At 41.1% G+C, this 20,565-nt stretch overlaps 1 protein-coding gene across 1 annotated transcript; it reads left to right on the top strand.

The window, feature by feature from the left end:
- Window positions 1-17,616: 17,616 nt before the first annotated feature.
- c7h17orf97 (chromosome 7 C17orf97 homolog) lies at window positions 17,617-19,862 on the top strand. The gene is made up of 2 exons (XM_010899659.3): window positions 17,617-18,207; window positions 18,875-19,862. The coding sequence occupies exons 1-2, from the start codon at window positions 18,000-18,002 to the stop codon at window positions 19,288-19,290; spliced, it is 624 nt and encodes a 207-aa protein (XP_010897961.2). The 5' UTR covers window positions 17,617-17,999; the 3' UTR covers window positions 19,291-19,862.
- The last annotated feature ends 703 nt before the right edge of the window (window positions 19,863-20,565 follow it).

The following is a 20,565-nucleotide window of genomic DNA, read 5'->3' as shown; positions in this document are numbered from 1 at the left end:
TGTGTTTGCAAACATTGCCACTCATAGAGAAGCAGCTCAAAAAATGTATCCATGTACATGCAGCAAAAGAGTACTTTAATTTGATTTTAAGGCTTACATGAATGTCCTGCTTAACCTAAAGCTAGTGTCAATGCTTTTAGCATTCTAGCTAAAATTACTACATACAACATTTATATTTTAGTAACTTATTTATGTTAACAACTGTTCAAACAATAACAAAAGACAACAATCTATTTCTCTCTTTATCACTCTCTAACACACAAAAACAGCCAATTGGCCTACATAGGGCTGCTCCTCATTATCTTGTGTGATTGACTCTTTCAATTAAATAAGATGAAAATGTTTCCAATGTAATTTATTCCTTCTTGTGGTGAGTTCTTTTTAACATTTTCTTTTAATAAAAAGGGGCATTCTTTAATCCTTCCCTTTGGGGTTTCCCAATGATTTAATATTTTATTTTGATAAGGTCATTGTGCGTTGCCATTCTCAAATAAATTGTGATGAAGCTCTAGAGACAACTCCTATTAATATAGGAATTTGTTTCAATCGATAGAGGTGTACATAGGCTAATATGGACCTGAAAACAAGCTGTTGGATATATTTCTCCTTTAGGTAAGCTCTCCATCAGTAGCAAGTTAGCCATCTAGTACTAAGATGCCCACGCCAATTGACTGGGACAAGTATACAAAAAGCACTTGTTCTCTTGTTTATTGTCATACCAAGGGCATAACATGCTATAAAAATGGGAATTCCCGAAACCACATGTTGTATAAGGTCAGCTAAATTAACAAGCTAGCTGGCTGTTATCTTGTTAGCTCATACAGGCTTACTACAGTCATTCCTTCATTGAAAAGCTTAGCTGACATTGTGTTTTCACAAACTCTAGTCTGACATTGTGGAGACAAGTGTGTTCCTGACACTTTTTCCACAGGCCGTCAGAAGTTAAAGGCCATCTATGGTGGAAGTAAGTAGTCTGTCTTCAGCTATTTTAAAGGAAAGGTTTGTGACCCTGTGGCAATTTTTTTGATTATCTAGACTAATCCTAGACTGTGCAGAAATTCTTTTTTGGAATTGACAGACTAAGATTTTTCCTGCCGTCTCTCTCTAAGCTAAAATGGAACTGAACAGGGCAATCGATAGCGTCCGAAAATATATGATACATTCGGTTTTCCAAAATGGGAAGCCCACGGTGTATTGATATACACTCACCTAAAGGATTATTAGGAACACCATACTAATACTGTGTTTGACCCCCTTTCGCCTTCAGAACTGCCTTAATTCTATGTGGCATTGATTCAACAAGGTGCTGAAAACATTCTTTAGAAATGTTGGCCCATATTGATAGGATAGCATCTTGCAGTTGATGGAGATTTGTGGGATGCACATCCAGGGCACAAAGCTCCCGTTCCACCACATCCCAAATATGCTCTATTGGCTTGAGATCTGGTGACTGTGGGGGCCATTTCAGTACAGTGAACTCATTGTCATGTTCAAGAAACCAATTTGAAATGATTCAAGCTTTGTGACATGGTGCATTATCCTGCTGGAAGTAGCCATCAGAGGATGATGGTCATAAAGGGATGGACAGGGTCAGAAACAATGCTCAGGTAGGCCGTGGCATTTAAACGATGCCCAATTGGCACTAAGGGGCCTAAAGTGTGCCAAGAAAACATCCCCCACACCATTACACCACCACCACCAGCCTGCACAGTGGTAACAAGGCATGATGGATCCATGTTCTCATTCTGTTTATGCCAATTTCTGACTCTACCATCTGAATGTCTCAACAGAAATCGAGACTCATCAGACCAGGCAACATTCTTCCATTCTTCAACTGTCCAATTTTGGTGAGCTCGTGCAAATTGTAGCCTCTTTTTCCTATTTGTAGTGGAGATGAGTGGTACCCGGTGGGGTCTTCTGCTGTTGTAGCCCATCCGCCTCAAGGTTGTGTGTGTTGCGGCTTCACAAATGCTTTGCTGCATTCCTCGGTTGTAACGAGTGGTTATTTCAGTCAAAGTTGCTCTTCTATCAGCTTTAATCAGTCGGCCCATTCTCCTCTGACCTCTAGCATCAACAAAGCATTTTCACCCACAGGACTGCCGCATACTGGATGTTTTTCCCTTTTCACACCATTCTATGTAAACCCTAGAAATGGTTGTGCGTGAAAATCACAGTAACTGAGCAGATTGTGAAATACTCAGACCGGCCCGTCTGGCACCAACAACCATGCCACGCTCAAAATTGCTTAAATCACCTTTCTTTCCCATTCTGACATTCAGTTTGGAGTTCAGGAGATTGTCTTGACCAGGACCACACCCCTAAATGCATTGAAGCAACTGCTATGTGATTGGTTGATTAGATAATTGCATTCATGAGAAATTGAACGTGTTCCTAATAATCCTTTAGGTAAGTGGATACTGTAAAATCCAAGTTAATTGTTGACATCGGACAAATATATACACTGCTCAAAAAAATGTATGGGAACCTCCTAAGACCTGAGCTTTGTAATGTATGCATTTTTAATTTCTCTTAGCTATTTGGGATTGGTGGACCTGATAAGTATACTATCTAAACATGGTGCAGACAACTGTCCTCCAATAAGGACAATAGGTTTAAGTTAAGCAGAATGAAGTACATTGTGCAGGAAGCCTAAAACAGTGTCTTCATATGTAGACACAGGGTGTTGAAAATCAAAATCCTTACTGTCCATTATGTAATTTGTTGAGCATGAAATGATGTAACAACAGTCAATGGAAACCATAATCACCAGCTAATTGAGGGCTGGATTCAAACTCACACCAAAAATCAAAGTAAACTGTTGAAATCACAGGCTGTTCCAACTTGCATGAATTTCATCACGGCAACTCATAATGTGTCTCAGTAATGTGTATGGCCCCACGTGCCAGTATGCACTCCCAACAACATCAGGGCATGGTCCTGATGAGACAGCAGATGGTGTCTTGGGGGATCGCTTCCCAGACCTGGATCGGGGCATCAGTGAGCTCCTGGACAGAATGTGGCACTAATTGACAGCATTGTATGCATCAATACATGCATTTAGGTCTGGGGAACGTGAGGGCCAGTCAATGGCATCAATGCCTTCGTCATCCAGGAACTGCCTACACACTCTGGCTGCATGAGGCCAGGCATTGTCCTGCACCAAGAGGAACCCAAGGTACACTGCACTGGCGTCAGGTCTGACAATGGGTCTGAGAATTTCATCCTGTTACCTAACAGCAGTCAGGGTACTGTTGGCTAGCACGTGGAGGTCTGTGCGACCCTCCAAGGAAATGCCTCCCAAGACCATTACTGACTCACCACCAAAGCGGTCATGCTGGATGATGTTACAGGCAGCATAAAGTTCACCACGGCATCTCCAGACTCATTCACATCTGTCCCATGTGCTCAGTGTGAACGTGGTCTCATTTGTGATGTGAAGAGAACAGTGCCTTGATGCTGCGTTCATGGCTCAAAATTATGTATCAGAACATGCATGTTCTACATCCGAGTTATTGGGTAACATTTTATTTGAAGGGGTGTGCATAAGAGTGACATGACACAGTCATGATACTGTCATAACCATGACATGACACATCGAGGAATAATTTTGAATGTTTATGAATGTTGCCATTAGGTGTAATTTGTTTGAGTATGTCATTTTGTTATGCAAGGTTGACATTGTTTGGGATGTCTTTGTTATGACAACTTGACATTAACCGAGACAACATAACCTGCATAATGTCGTTTTTATGACAACTTGACATTAACTGAGACAAAATATTCTGTCAATGTCTTTGTTATGACAACTTGACATTAACTGAGACAACATAACCTGTCAGTGTCTTTTTTTTATGACAACATGACAGTAACCAAGACAACATAACCTGTCATAAACATGGGCCTAATTATCAAGCTTGAAAAAACTATTTAGCCAGTATTCTGTCTGCTATAAAAGGAATTTTGCTGATCCTGAGGCTGGTGCTCATACTCAGTATATTGAGCATGCATGGCAGAAATACAAGTTGGAAATATGGAGTCATAAACGTAATCACACTCCTGAGTCACTGAAGATTCACCTCAAAATTATAATGGCACCACTGGTTAGCCAATACGCCATTATAATGGTGTCTTGGGCATACTTTTACATGATGTGAAAAAACAAGTCAAGTTAATATCAAAGTTTTTTGCAGGAACATAGTTTGTACTGTAATTTTGTTAATGTTGATGCAGGACATCCATTCATGTAACTAGTGGTTTGCATGAACAATAGGCTAAGTAATATACATTTTTCAAGAGATAATATACATAATCCTGTTTGTTAATATGATTACAGTGCAGTAGCTATTATTAAAAGGTAGACTGGCTACTTGAGTCTTCAAATAGGTGTGACACATACAAAATGTATGGTCGCATTTGGGGTTGATACAGAATTTTGAAGGACACATTTATATTGAAGGACACTTTGACGTGGTCGTGTTGCGTTGGGACTGTTAACGCCATGTCTTTCTCATCATTTATCCTGTTTTCCTGGTCGGTAAAGTACAAATGTACACTGGTCTTTTCGATAAAGTTTTATAACCTGCCTGTTAAAGTGTATCTAGAGGGTTGGAAAAGCGTGGTAATTAACTATAACTACGACAGAGACCCATGTCTATGTAAAATGCCATTACGGTGGTGCATTCCTTTGGAATTTATTAATTTTTTCTTCGAAAACAACACTCCTGACAATATCCCTAGGATTAATATAATAGAATTTTGTAACTGTATTGTTTAGTAACTCTGCAATCGTTGCACTGTAAGGGTTAGCGATTAGTTCCTTGTAATTAGCTGGCTTTGGTTGGAGCTGGCTCCAGTTAGCTGTATGCTAGCTCCAGTCAAGTGTTTGTCAGTTCCAGGTAGCACTTTGCTAACTTGCTCAGCCATATTCTATTTGTGTTAACATGAAGGTAATTTGTTAAACTATCACTATCTAGCCTACTTTATAAATAATGTTTTCAATGTGATTATATTATGAATTGTTTATTACTTTGGCTATTGTTCATGCAAAGAGGTATTGTACATGAATGGATGTCCTGTATCAACCTAAACAAATTGCAGTACTGTGTTCTTGCAAAAAACAACATGAGTTTATGTATTGTGTCAACATGAACAAATGACACTACACTCTATTTCTTAATGCATTTGTAAACCATAAATAAAGTAAGGGTTATCATTGTTACTGCTTGTTCATGTCTTGTTCATCATTGTTCACTCAAGGTAACTACTGCATTTGTTAATGCTTGTTCATGTACCCTTATCGGAAAGTGTAACCAAAGTAGGATTGTTGAAAGTGTTTTTTTTTTTTTTTTTTAGGAAAACATTTGTTGTGCAAAAACAATATTTATATTTTTTTATTGATTTTGTTAAGATATTTAAAAGCATTTGGCAGACTTAATTACATCTTTTCGACAATATTTGACAAACTTAATGACAAGTCCAAATTGTACCACTGTACTTGAGGTCTAGAAACATATTAATGACACTGTTATGAAAGTCTTTGACAATGTTATAACACGTCATGACATCTTTATGACAAGTCCAAATTGTGCCACTTTACATGAGGTCAAGGAAAATATTAATGACACAATTATAATGGTCTCAAGACAACCAATGCCAAAACCAACCACACGACAGTTGTATTTAATGCTAACACATAAATCTAAATAGTTTCTTCAAGTTTGATAATCAGGCCTGCTATGACATGTTTATGACAGGTAATGGTTCTGACTAACTGTGCCACAGCATGGTTTGGTGTTTGCTCCGTAGCGGACTGGTAGGCCCTGCAACGGGTGATGGAAACCGCCCAGCACATTACTAGTACCCAGCTCCCGGCCATCATAGATCTCCAGCACAAGCAGTGTCTGCATAGAGTGTGTGGCATCATCAGGGACCCTTCACATCCATGCCACAAACTGCCCTCCTTCCATCAGGCAGGTGGTACAGGTCTCTTCATTCTCACACTAGCAGGCTCAGAAACACTTTCTTAGCAATCTGCTGTAACCATGCTGAATTCTGTGACCCATCACTAACCATATTACTATATGTGACCCATCACTAACCTTTGTACTACTGGACGCTGACACTGCTTTGCCAAGTCTGAAGCTTTCAGTTGTTACAGCTACATGTCTACTTAGGAACCTCATTGGTGCTATCCCTGCATTTCAGTTACACATGCTACCCTACTCCTTCAATTTCATTGTACTGTACTTGTTCAATTAGAATAAAGTTGAATCTAATCTAATGTTGTCGTGGTTAATGTCAAGTTGTCATTACAAAGACATTGACAGGATATTTTGTCTTAGTTAATGTCAAGTTGCCATAACAAAGACATTGACAGGATATTTTGTCTTAGTTAATGTCAAGTTGTCATAACAAAGACATCCCAAACAATGTCAACCTTGCATAAAAAATGACAGCCAAATGACACCTAATGACAACATTCATAAACGTTCATAATGATTCTTACATGTGTCATGTCATGGCTATGAGAGTATCATAACACTGTCATGTCACTCTTATGCACACCCCTTAAAAATAAAGTGTTACCAGTTATTGTCTGTGACAAGGTGATGTTAGGTGCTATGCTAGATAGTGGATCCATGGCCTGCACTATTAGTGATTTGGCAGAGACGAAGTTGTTAGATGCTAGAGTGATCAGAGTTAAAACCAGTTTAACTCTGATGATGTACTTGTCGCTTGTGGAGGACACTGCGTCAAGCCGAAGTCAGCTGTCAATGCTGAAATGGAAGTCTATGGCTGGAAGTTGGTGGTTCCTACCTTGGTGGTGCAGGGTCAACATGATGATCTAATTCTGGGGACAAATGGTATCAAGCACGTTCAATATGGAATGGTCTCTTAATTTTAACCCTACTGTTCCTCACTCAAAACCTTTTCAACTTTTTTGGAAAGGAAAGAAAAAAGGAGATCCCAAACAAGATTGGCACAGGCAGATGTAACTCAGCCACCTGTCTAGATCCTGGTCTAGTACCTAGTGAGGGGAATGCTAAAAAAAAATGATGTTGCAGTGTCTCCAGGCAGTGCAGTGATGATAGAGCCTAGCACCTTGAGATCAGCTCCAAGAGGGCTTCTGGCTGATGTGTTCCCATGTGTGGCATTGGAAGACTGAGCCTGCTCCGCGGCTTGCCACCGTGCCCAGCCCTGCTCCGCGGCCCACTGACACCCCGGGGGGGCTATGGGGCCCATGCCGGAGGGGGTCCTTATGGGGCCAGAGCCGGAGGGGGTCCCCAAGGAGCCACTGCCACCATGACCACCAGAGTGGTTGGGGGAGGGGTTCCTGCTGCCGCTGAGACCCTGCCATCCCCCCAGCTCCTGTCCCTGCATCCGGTCTCACTCCTGAGGAAGGGCCACCACCTCATCCTGGTTCCGGGGTGGGGCTGCGGTCTCTTCTTCCTGCTCCTCTGGCGGGGCTGCCACCTCTTCCTGCTCCCGAGGCGGGGCTGCCGCCTCCTCTCACACCTCCTATTCTGGAGCCTCCAGCTCCCCTAGAGCCCCTGACTCCTCCCGTTCCTGCTGCTCCCGCGGCGGGGCCGCTGCCTATTCCCTCTCCCGAGGTGGGGCCTGCCGCCACTTCTGGCTCCCGGTCTCCCTCCACCAACTCCCGGTCCCCCTCCACTGGCTCTTACTCTTCCTCCGTCGGCTCCTGCTCCTCCGCCGGCTCCATCTTCTGGTCCTTGCGCCAAGGCGGAGCCTCAACCTGCTCCAGTTCCCGGTCCCCATCCTGCGGTGGTGCCTCCGCCTTGGTGTCCTTCCCGCCCTCCCCTTTGGTGTTTTTTTTTGTGCAGCCGGGAGTCCGCATTTTGAGGGAGGGTACTGTTAGGTTCTGTTTTTGTTCTGTTTGGGTTTTGCCTTTCCTTTTTTAATGTAGCCCCCTCGTTGTGTCCCTATTTAAGTTCTTGTTTGCTGTCGATGTTGCCTGTACCTTGTTTCTGCTGTTTTGAGCCGTTTTGTTTTTCAACCAAATCTGTTCATTAAAATACATTTTTTTAAGCAACCTCTGCGCCTGTGTCCTGCTAACCCTGTCGCATCGTGATAGCAGCTAGTGTGTATTGATTTCTGGGCGGCTGAAGACTCCCGCAACAGGTCCATAGATGTTCTTGTGGTGACTGACCACTTTACCAAGCTTGCGCAAACCTTCCTTTGCAAAGATCTGTCAGCCAAGCAAGTAGCATGAGTTCTCTGGGATAAGTACTTCTGTGTGTAAGGATTTCCAGAAAGAATCCATAGTGACCAAGATGCAAACTTCGAGAGTAAGTTGATCAGTGAGATCCTTCGTATTTTAGGTGTAAAGAAGTCACAAACAACTTCCAGTCATCCAGTGTGAAATGGCTGTGTTGAGAGATTCAATAGGTCTCTTGGTAACATGATCTGGGCGTTGACCTCTTGCAGGATGCTATGGTGTTAGCTTAGGAGCATGCGGTCCAGCAGGTGAACTGCCAGGCGGAGATTTACAACAGAAAAGTAAAAGGGTCTGACATAACCACTGGTGACAGTGCTCCTGGCAAAAAAGTTAGAGGGTGGCAAGAGGAGAATTGCTGATAAATGGGAGTCCACAATTTACACTGTGGTTGACACAAATGCAGAGACGCACACATACAAGATACTTGACACTGTCACCAGATGAGAGAAAGTGGTTCACCGCAACCTGTTAATACTAGTTAATTTCCTCCCTGTTGATACCGGCAGTATGGCGTCTGTCCCAGCCTCATCCTTATCTCTTGCTCTGTCTTCGACGCCCAGTACTGGTGATGTATTGGAGGCGGCCCAAATGGGTTCTTTGCCGGCTCAGCGAGATAGAAACGCAGTATCAGGCAATGCAAGAGATACCAGTATTGATTTGGATAGTGAGGTGCATCCATGTGAGGAAAGACGGAGAGGGCACTATTCAAAGTTGTGCGAGGGATGATTCCTTACCTGATCAGATGCCTGTTGACGTATCTTCATAGGCCAGTTCACAAGCTAACCCTTAGCTTCAGGCGCTGCATAGATGCAGACCAGTCAGGGTGCCCCTGCTGATCCCTGTCCACTGCAGAAAGCACCTACAGTGGGCACTAGAGCATCAGAACTGGACCACGGAGCAATGGAAGAATGTGCCCTGGTCTGATGAATTACGTTTCTTTTAACATCACGTGTATAGCCAGGTGCATATGCATCGCTTACCAGGCAAAAATATGGCACCAGGATGCACTATGGGAAGGAGGCAAGCGGGCGGAGGCAGTGTGATGCTTTGGGCAATGTTCTGCTGGGAAACCTTGGGTCCTGACATTTATGTGGATGTTATTTTGGCACATATCACCTACCTAAGCATTGTTGTAGACCATCTGATCCCTTTCATGGCAACAGTGTTCCCTGATGGCATTGGCCTCTTTCAGCAGGATAATGCATCCTGTCACAAAGCAGAAATGGTTCAGGAATAGTTTGAGGAACACAACAACGAGTTCAAGGTGTTGACTTGGCCTCCAAATTCCCCATATCTTAATCCAATCAAGCATCTGTGGGATATGCTGGACAAACAAGTCTGATCCATGGAGGCCCCACCTCGCAACTTACAGGACTTAAAGGATCTGCTGCTAACATCTTGGTGCCAGATACCAGAGCACACCTTCAGAGGCCTAGTGGAGTCCATGCCTCGACGGGTCAGGGCTATTTTGGCTGCAAAAGGGGGACCAACACAATATTAGGCAGGTGGTAATGTTATGGCTGATCGGTGTATATCATGTCAAGACAAGACGCTGTGAATGACTCAGAGCGCAGTTTTAGGGCTGTTTCTAAGTCTATTTTTCTGAGCTTTAGGATGCTGGGTCCGATATGAGATGTTTCCCTCTGCCCATCATCTATTAGTACTTTTTGTGTTTTGTATATATATACACACACACACAGTGGGGAGAACAAGTATTTGATACACTGCCGATTTTGCAGGTTTTCCTACTTACAAAGCATTTAGAGGTCTGTAATTTTTATCATAGGTACTCTTCAATTGTGAGTGACGGAATCTAAAACAAAAATCCAGAAAATCACATTGTATGATTTTTAAATAATTAATTAGCATTTTATTGCATGACATAAGTATTTGATCACCTACCAACCAGTAAGAATTCTGTTTCTCACAGACCTGTTAGTTTTTCCTTTAAGAAGCCCTCCTGTTCTCCACTCATTACCTGTAATAACTGTTGGCGCAATTATTAGAAAATGGAAGAAGTTCAAGATGACGGTCAATCTCCCTCGGTCTGGGGCTCCATGCAAGATCTCACCTCGTGGGGCATCAATGATCATGAGGAAGGTGAGGGATCAGCCCAGAACTACACGGCAGGACCTGGTCAATGACCTGAAGAGAGCTGGGACACAGTCTCAAAGAAAACCATTAGTAACACACTAAGTAGTCATGGATGAAAATCCTGCAGCGCACGCAAGGTCCCCTTGCTCAAGCCAGCGCATGTCCAGACCCATCTGAAGTTTGCCAATGACCATCTGGATGATCCAGAGGAGGAATGGGAGAAGGTCATATGGTCTGATAAGACAAAAATTTAGCTTTTTGGTCTAAACTCCTCTCGCCGTGTTTGGAAGAAGAAGGATGAGTACAACCCCAAGAACACCATCCCAACCATGAAGCATGGAGGTGGAAACATCACTCTTTGGGGATGCTTTTCTGTAAAGGGGACAGGACGACTGCATCGTATTGAGGGGAGGATGGATGGGGCCATGTATCGCGAGACCTCGGCCAACAACCTCCTTCACTCAGTAAGAGCATTGAAGATGGGTCGTGGCTGGACTTCCAGCATGACAACGACCCGAAACACAAAGCCAGGGCAACTAAGGAGTGGCTCCGTAAGAAGCATCTCAAGGTCCTGGAGTGCCCTAGCCAGTCTCCAGACCTGAACCCAATAGAAAATCTTTGGAGGGAGCCGAAAGTCCGTATTGCCCAGCGACAGCCCCAAAACCTGAAGGATCTGGAGAAGGTCTGTATGGAGGAGTGGGCCAAAATCCCTGCTGCAGTGTGTGCAAACCTGGTCAAGAACTACAGGAAACATATGATCTCTGTAATTGCAAACAAACGTTTCTGTATCAAATATTAATTTCTGCTTTTCTGATGTATCAAATACTTATGTCATGCAAGAAAATGCAAATTAATTACTTAAAAATCATACAATGTGATTTTCTGGATTTTTTTTATTTATTCCGTCACTCACAAGTGAAGAATACCTATGATAAAAATTACAGACTTCTAAATGCTTTGTAAGTGGGAAAACCTGCAATATCGGCAGTGTATCAAATAACTCCTCACTGTATATACATACATACATACATACATACATACATACGCACACACACACACACACGTTCTGATAAAACCTTACTGTTATATATATATAAATACACTCACCTAAAGGATTCTTAGGAACACCTGTTCAATTTCTCATGAATGCAATTATCTAATCAACCAATCACATGGCAGTTGCTTCAATGCATTTAGGGGTGTGGTCCTGGTCAAGACAATCTCCTGAACTCCAAACTGAATGTCAGAATGGGAAAGAAAAGTGATTTAAGCAATTTTGAGCGTGGCATGGTTGTTGGTGCCAGACGGGCCGGTCTGAGTATTTCACAATCTGCTCAGTTACTGGGATTTTCAGGCACAAAAAGGGAAAAACATCCAGTATGTGGCAGTCCTGTGTGCGAAAATGCCTTGTTGATGCTAGAGGTCAGAGGAGAATGGGCCAATTGATTCAAGCTGATAGAAGAGCAACTTTGACTGAAATAACCACTTGTTACAACCGAGGTATGCAGCAAAGCATTTGTGAAGCCACAACACGCACAACTTTGAGGCGGATGGGCTACAACAGCAGAAGACCCCACCGGCTACCACTCATCTCCACTACAAATAGGAAAAAGAGGCTACAATTTGCACAAGCTCACCAAAATTGGACAGTTGAAGACTGGAAGAATGTTGCCTGGTCTGATGAGTCTCGATTTCTGTTGAGACATTCAGATGGTAGAGTCAGAATTTGGCGTAAACAGAATGAGAACATGGATCCATCATGCCTTGTTACTACTGTGCAGGCTGGTGGTGGTGGTGTAATGGTGTGGGGGATGTTTTCTTGGCACACTTTACGCCCCTTAGTGCCAATTGGGCATCGTTTAAATGCCACGGCCTACTTGAGCATTGTTTCTGACCATGTTCATCCCTTTATGACCACCATGTACCCATCCTCTGATGGCTACTTCCAGCAGGATAATGTACCATGTCACAAAGCTCGAATCATTTCAAATTGGTTTCTTGAACATGACAATGAGTTCACTGTACTGAAATGGCCCCCACAGTCACCAGATCTCAACCCAATAGAGCATCTTTGGGATGTGGTGGAATGGGAGCTTCGTGCCCTGGATGTGCATCCTACAAATCTCCATCAACTGCAAGATGCTATCCTATCAATATGGGCCAACATTTCTAAAGAATGTTTTCAGCACCTTGTTGAATCAATGCCACGTAGAATTAAGGCAGTTTTGAAGACGAAAGGGGGTCAAACACAGTATTAGTATGGTGTTCCTAACAATCCTTTAGGTGAGTGTATGTGCAGATGCAAGTGGAAACTTTTACACATTGTGATCTATTGTATTTCTTTAGTGTCTCCAGAACAAAAAGTGTCTTGCTGAAAGATATAAGAGCACAGAGACGGAAAGTTCCTCATCTCCTCGATTCTATCATCACACACATAATGTAATATTTGCAAAGAACACCAAACATTTTAACTAGGTTGTAACATTACTTTCCTGCAGGAAATGGAATCAAGGAGTGTCTCCTCGGACACATAACTTAGCTTATCATCTCAAGCAAACACTTTGGAGAAACCTTCCTAACACATATCTGTACTAATAAAATGAAAAGAAAATAAAAGAAACAAGAACATCAAATTATTTTCTCAGTCAAAGAATTGTTTCTCTCTCATCATCAACCTAGCAGTAACTTACATATTACGGCTAGAATTGCCATTCGTACTTGCATTTGCCTTCATTGCACATTTTCAGAAGTTACATGTACAGCTCCAGAAACAATTAAGAGACCACTGCACCTTTTTCTTTCCTTTCCAAAAAACTTGAAAAGGAATGTTTTGAGTGAGAAAAAGGTGGAGTGGTCTCTTAATGTTTTCCAGCGCTGTACTTGTCTAACTCGGGATCCTCATTGCTGCTATCCATGTATTTCATTTGCACATGCACCTTCAATTTGCCTTCATTGCATATTTATAATTGCCAGCTGTACTTGTATTTGCCTTCATTGCACATTTATACATGTTCTTAATTGTTTCACTTGTACATTTTCTGCATTCTTCTATTTTCACTTCTGGTTAGATTCTAACTGCATTTTGTTGTACTGTACTTGTACAATGACATTAACGAATGTTATATAATGTAGCTTTCATTTTATAGCTAACAAGCTACACGAAGCATCTAATGTATTTGGCCAGTAGAGAGGTTGTCATCTCTGTATCATTGTTCATACATTTTTCAAACTTCCGCTCTCGCCATCTAATAAATGCAAATTCCAGATTTACCCTAGTTATACTCTGTGATTTGTCTGATAATCTGTATATTTTCGTTTCTGTTGCGCTCAGTGTACAGCAACCCAAACAGGTTTTGTCGTTGGCCCCCACCGCACACACACGACCAAGGAAGTACACGCCCACGAACATCCCGATCTTCAACGTTTTACTTGAAACCATGGCAGTAGTGGGGCAGGGATTAGCGTCATGCTGGCAACATTAGAGATTCCGTAGCAACAATCAGACTTCCGGTTTTCGGATTTTGCCTTTAAAATAGAAGTCTGCGGTAAAAAGCGATTTTAATAATATTAAATGTATCGATTTTGACACTTTGCTTAGTGTATATTGTAAAAATGTACTCTAGGAAATGTTCAGGAGAGTGGGTAGAATAATTATATGCAAAGAAATCAAGGGGCACTGTGTATTTAAAATTGTTGCTGGCATTTTACTCCACCCATCCTAGATCCTATTGGCCACAATGTAACTCAATGGATATGAAATACATATTGCCCTATAGAAAAAAAACTATTCTATACGCCGCAGTGAATGTATTGTAGGAAATGTTCAGGAGACTCCATAGAATGATTATATGCAAAGAAATCAAGGGGCACTGTGTATTTGCAATTGTTGCTGGTGTTTTACTCCGCCCACCCCATTGGCCACAATGCAACTCAATGGATATGAAATACATATTGGCCTATAAAAAAAAACTGTTCAATACGCCGCGGTGAATGTATTGTAGGAAATGTCAAGGAAGGTGGATAGAGTAATTATATGCAAAGAAATCAAGGGGCACTCTGTATTTGCAATTGTTGCTGGTGTTTTACTCCGCCCACCCCATTGGCCACAATGCAACTCAATGGATATGAAATACATATTGGCCTATAAAAAAAAAAACTGTTCTATACGCCGCAGTGAATGTACTGTAGGAAATGTTCAGGAGACTCTATAGAATGATTATATGCAAAGAAATCAAGGGGCACTCTGTATTTGCAATTGTTGCTGGTGTTTTACTCCGCCCACCCCATTGGCCACAATGCAACTCAATGGATATGAAATACATATTGGCCTATAAAAAAAAAACTGTTCTATACGCCGCGGTGAATGTATTGTAGGAAATGTTCAGGAGACTCTATAGAATGATTATATGCAAAGAAATCAAGGGGCACTCTGTATTTGCAATTGTTGCTGGTGTTTTACTCCGCCCACCCCATTGGCCACAATGCAACTCAATGGATATAAAATTTATCTCCGTTTTTAAGTAATTCGTTGGTCTCTTTTATTTTGAAAAATTCCAGTTTTTCGTGACACGGAAGTGTTTCTTTAATGTTGCTCACAAGACCAGTCCTGACCATAGACATAATAAAGAGTAGACGCCGCATCGACCGCTACTACCTACTGGCGCTGACGAGCCGTGGGACCGCCATCTTGGACCGGTCCGCCACTCCACTCAATGTAATCTGTTTTGGCAGGTGAAACGAGCTGTCAGCGCATTTAATTAATCATACCTCAGTGAATACCTTTTTTTTGCTGCAAGGGTCATATATGTAGCTATGATACAGGACACATGGTTCGACGTATTTTAATATTCATAGTTTTAGATTCATCAAAACTGTGAACATAATCCCCAAAAAGGGAGAAAAACAGGAACATTTCCAGTTTGACTGTCATTCTGATTGAAACACCTAATGTGTAAATAGTGGCAGTAAAGTCAGAAATATATATTTCTCTCTCTCTCATTTCACAGCCCCCATCCCAACATACACACATGGGTCCCAGTCTAAAATAGCAGGATGAAATGAAAAGTGACAGTTTTTATTTAAACTGCACATTTACTTTGTTGAAACTCCCTTGAAAAGTCTGCAAACTTAATTAATGTAGCAATTTTCAAAACACAGTTACAAGTGCTTTTCAGAACCCAGAGGGAAAGAGATCAGGGCTAAGACAATCACAAACACAAGGACTTAATGTAAAGATAAATTTAATTATACACAAGCTCACAAACCCAGTGTATCCAACATTTGGATTCCTGGAGACACACACCATGAGGCTAGAGTTCATGAAACACAAACAGAGGTATTTACAGACCCACCAACACTTACAGCAGTATTCACATAGAATGTGACAGACCACTGTTTTCAGGCAGTTTTAAGCCATTGCTTTCAGTTTCAGTGTTACTCTTGTCAGAATGATGACAGATATGACATAAAGATACTATGTGTGATGAGTAAGGTTAAAGTACAGATATAAAGCTTAGAATTAGTTTTGGGATGCTGGAATTTAGGATTAAAGTCTTGAACTGTCATGGAACCACACACATGCACACGCTCTAAAACCCCTGAAAGAGGACAGTTCTTCCTCGTGCTCCCTTTCTGCAGTTCAAGAGAGGTGAGTTTGGTAATGTGGTGCAGCCTTATTTTGAGAAACACAAACACAACCAATGACAACAAGTCAGTCATTTTCAAAATTGTAATTAAAAGAACACCAACTCTACCTGACGCTCTGATTGAATTAAATAGGAACTCCAAGTGATCTTGGCTGAACCTGTAGGTGAGCACATACCGCTGAACTAAATAATAAGCTTGTTTGAAAACCATTCTACTATCAGATGTTCTGTTGCCTTTATTTTAAGTGGGGTGGGTATGAGACATGAGAGGTAACTTACTTTCGTTAGGGTGAATTACACGTGAATAATACACAGTGTTGGGCAAGTTACTTGGAAATTGCAGTGAGTTAAGCTATTAGTTACTCTGTCATGAATAAAGCTTCACTACACAAAAGCTACCACCCAGTCAAATGTAGCAAGCTAGGTAACACAAACACAGCAGTAGTTCATTACATAGGAAGCTACTTTAAGTTGTGCTAATTTCACATGACAAGAAAAGTAGCTTGTGTGGCCAAGCTACTTGGTAAATAAAGGAGTTACTACTACTGAAAAGTTACTTGATTCTGGAAATAGTGAAGCTACCACCAAAATACTAAGTTACTAGCTAAGCTAGTACTGCCCAACAATGATAATACCGTCTTTTATTTATGTAAATATATAATTAGCTGGCCAATGTTATACCAGTAATATTTGCTTTATTTCTACAATAGCATTTTTGAGTCAGTTGTAATCAAAGTCAGTGTTATAGAATATGACTTATCAAGTCTCAGTTCGCTGGGTGAACACCGGTGCCGGCTGGCAGTAAACATAGCCTAGCTAGCTGGATACGATTTCAGTACAGTAATATCAAAGATCCTTGCTCCTTCTCAACTCTCTGGTAATATTCTAGTCACAAAATACAACCAATAATACGGTAATGTTCAATCTTACTTGTGAAAAGTAATCCCCCGAGCCCTGCTTTCGATGGTCCCCCGATATGAGCAGGAGTATGCTCCACAGTGCTCTGGCATCGTTGCTTCTGCTGCTACGCAAATAGGAGTATGACCGGTCAAAGATGGCGGCCGTATTTCTCGCGCCCCAGCAGCCAATGCGGCGTCTGCTCTTTATTATGTCTATGGTCCTGACTGTCAGATACTTTTTTTTAACGTTAACTGATGATATAAGGAATATCATTGGATATTTTAAACGGAAAATCCTACATGTAAGTGTTAAAGGCAATGAAACTGAAAATGCCACTTCTACCATGTGTTTCCACTGTAGCTGTTTTAGGAAAGGTCGCAGGCAAGAGTGTACTGTTTACTGATTTTATGTCATGATTATCGTCATAATAATCCCAAATAAAAGTGTGTCTAAAATGCTGCTGGATTTGTAATTCCTAATTTTGCTAGCTGTGTAAATCCCTGTATGAGAGGATGAAAATTAATGTCGAGTTGGTGCACTGCGCGCACATTAATTATTTGGTGTGATGCATCGATAATCAGTACATTCGTGCATGTGTATGTGATCTTTATGTGATCTTTTACGTTACTGTAAAATAAGTTTACAGTAACGTCACATTGGACAGACTACCAAAACATGGGCTGCAGCCATGGTTTAGGGAGCGCAATCACCACGGCAGCTTGGGAAGTTTTGCTGTTTCCATGGAGACGCCTCTCTTGGCAGGAACATGCCTTGCCTTCGGACTCTGGTAGCCTATTGAAGAGCTCTTTCAAACACTTGAAGCATGGAGAACATCGAACGTCACAAAAAGCTTTATGTGGAAACAAGTATACTAATGTTTTGGCAAAAGCCGTTGAAAAATTGTCCCCGGAAAGATATCGTTTGAACAGTCTTTTTTGATACGCAGAAGTGAGATTTTATTGTTTTTTATTGGTCAATGACGACAAATCTGGCGTGATATTGCAAATAACAAGAGATATTATTTGTGTTTTTGGATAAATTCTATTTCTGCAAATTAATTCACGAAAATGTATAAGGTAATACATTTTAAATAGACGGATAAAGCCGTTTTAAAAAAATCAGCAATGAGCACACATTTCCTGTCCGTTAAGAAAGGACCCGGGGTAGTTGTAAACAACATGAGACCGGACGATAAACTCCGACTGCTGCATGCAGAGACCGAGACAACAGAAAAGCATAAGAAGAAAGACGTCAGCATCAAAAAGAAAATGAAGCAGACGAATATGTCAAAGAAGAGAGGGTATTCCGGCACTCCGAATTCAGAAGTCACAGGTTTGCCATTTAAATTACAAAAATTAAACGATTCACATTGAAGCTATTATCCATTCATTCATCATAATGATTGGAGACTTAACTAATTATAAATGTCACTTTAATGAGTAGACAGTTTTTACAAGTGGGCCATGTAATCCTTGCGGGAAGAATTGAATCCACAACCTTGATGTTGCACCCCCAAACTGGCAATTCTTCACCTAATCACTGAGCTAAAGTAAACAACATATTTTGTGGGGTCTGTGATATGGACAGTAATAAAGCCTTGTCTTGGACAAAATAAATCAATATCAATGGAGAATTACCAATACGTTTAATTTTTTAGTTCAGGACTAGGCTTAATTTGTGTTCTCAAATCCGACCCCATGTGTCCCTGTAGAAATTGCTGTCATTAGACATTAGTTTAAAATAAGTCATCTCAAATCTTACTCCAATCCTACACAGAATCATTAGTTAAGTTATCTATTATTATCTTTTTCATCCTACCTTTGACAGACTACTAGAAAACTGTGTCCCACTATTCCCTGGTCTCTCTAAAGTTGTGCACTATGGAAAAGTGGGGTAGAATTTGTGGTGTGTTTGATCGCTGGATCAATTGAGTTTTTTCAAGCTTGTGTAGCCTATTTTGCTGGGTAATCATCTGATCTTTTTCACTGATGTCCCACAGAGAAACCCCAGATTGCACCTCCCCTTAAAACCACCTCCACTTCAACACCACCCACTCAGGATTCAAGAGACCAGCCATCCAAGTTGAAAGGTCAGAGGAGTGGCAGGAAGAGCAGGAAATCGAAAGACATGACGAAATTGTCTTCTTTGGGGTCGGAGAAGAGCACTACCAGCAGCTTCAAAGGAGCTCCAGCCCCATCATCTGAAGGGGTCTCATCAGAGCACAGTGTCCAGGACATGGAGAGCCTGAGGTGGGAAGGCATGCTAGAGGACCCCCTGGCAGAGGAGAGGAGGCTGGAGGTGTACCGGGCTAACAGACGCCAGCGCTACTTGCTCCAGAGACAGGAGGTAAAAGCAGTTGGGAGCTCAGGTCATCCTGAGAGCAGAGACTTAGTGGGAACCAGAGAAACTGAATAGAATAGAACATGTGTTTGGCAATACATTATACTTTTTAATGTATGTGTACATACTTGTAATGTGTGTACTATTGTCGTGTAATGTGTTGTTGAACGTTGACCCACTGGAAAGTAGAAAAAGTAAAAGCAGAAAGTAAAAGCAGGAAGTGAAAACTGTGTACCCATATGATTTGTGCAGTGATTTGTTCAATCAGCTCTATTGACATTACAGAAAATACATTCCATTAAATGAGCCACATCTGTTACCCTGAATCAACATTTTGAAATGCCATGGACATGATTGCATTGCAATAACAGACAGCCATTAGTCAAATTGCCAAGGCTAGCATGACCAAGCCTATTCTATTCATTCCATTTTTATGACGGCAATAATTTTCCACTGCTGTGGATGGGCTTTAGCTACTTTCACCGCAGGACCAATGGCAAATCTTGCATTTACAGTTTTTACAGTATATGTGAATTTAGATTTTTTATTACTCATGTAGAACATTGGGCAAATGTTTTAAAACTCAGGAAATCCATTGGAAGTGTGAAAGTTTAATGAACCACTATATTATAGCAATATGTTGTTTATTCTTTAATTAAATCAATAATTATGACTTAAAAGTAAATGTAAATGTTTTATATCTCAGGAATCCAACTTGTCAAATAATGTTTGCCTTGAACAGAGTTAATGTTTTTTTTTCTACAAATTTCTCATCATTAAAATTTTTCAAGTACCATTAGTGTTATAAAATACAATACAATTTCCAATGACAAAATGCACTTAAACATTGCAACAAAGTTTATTGTAGTACCTAAAAAGATTATTTAGAGGGTGCTATAGGACAAAATAGCACAGTGTTGACTGGCAGCTTAATTACCACCAGAGTCACTTCCTGCCTGTTGGGTTTATTGGGATCCCCGTTAGCAATTGCACATGCAGTAACTATTCTTTGTGGGGTACATGTGAAAACATGTGACAGTGCAGAAAAGTTAATGAAAAGACAACATAGCATATTACTTACATAATATGATTTTTTTTTAATTACCAGGTTATTGTAAAGTTTTTATTTTTCATTTTTCCCCCACAAAGATTTCAGTTTGTTTTTCAATTGAATTGTTCACATTATAGGTCACATTAAAAGTGGAAAAAGTTCTGACATGAATTATCTTTGTCTCATTCTTTTACATCACAAAAACCTGGGATTTTAACATGGGTGCAGACTTTTTATATCCAATGTACTGTAAGGTCACTGTAATGTGTTGTTGAACATTGGTCATTACCTGGAACTAG

Source organism: Esox lucius, chromosome 7, assembly GCF_011004845.1.
Source record: "Esox lucius isolate fEsoLuc1 chromosome 7, fEsoLuc1.pri, whole genome shotgun sequence".
Taxonomy (NCBI): Eukaryota; Metazoa; Chordata; class Actinopteri; order Esociformes; family Esocidae; genus Esox; species Esox lucius.
This window is presented reverse-complemented; position numbering and strand designations above follow the sequence as displayed.

Bases quoted from the DNA above. Each gene is read 5' to 3' on its own strand.
- c7h17orf97 (XM_010899659.3), top strand. From the start codon at position 18,000: ATGAGCACACATTTCCTGTCCGTTAAGAAAGGACCCGGGGTAGTTGTA. The intron at 18,208-18,874 runs GTTTGCCATTTA...GATGTCCCACAG, and splicing joins TCCGAATTCAGAAGTCACAG to AGAAACCCCAGATTGCACCT.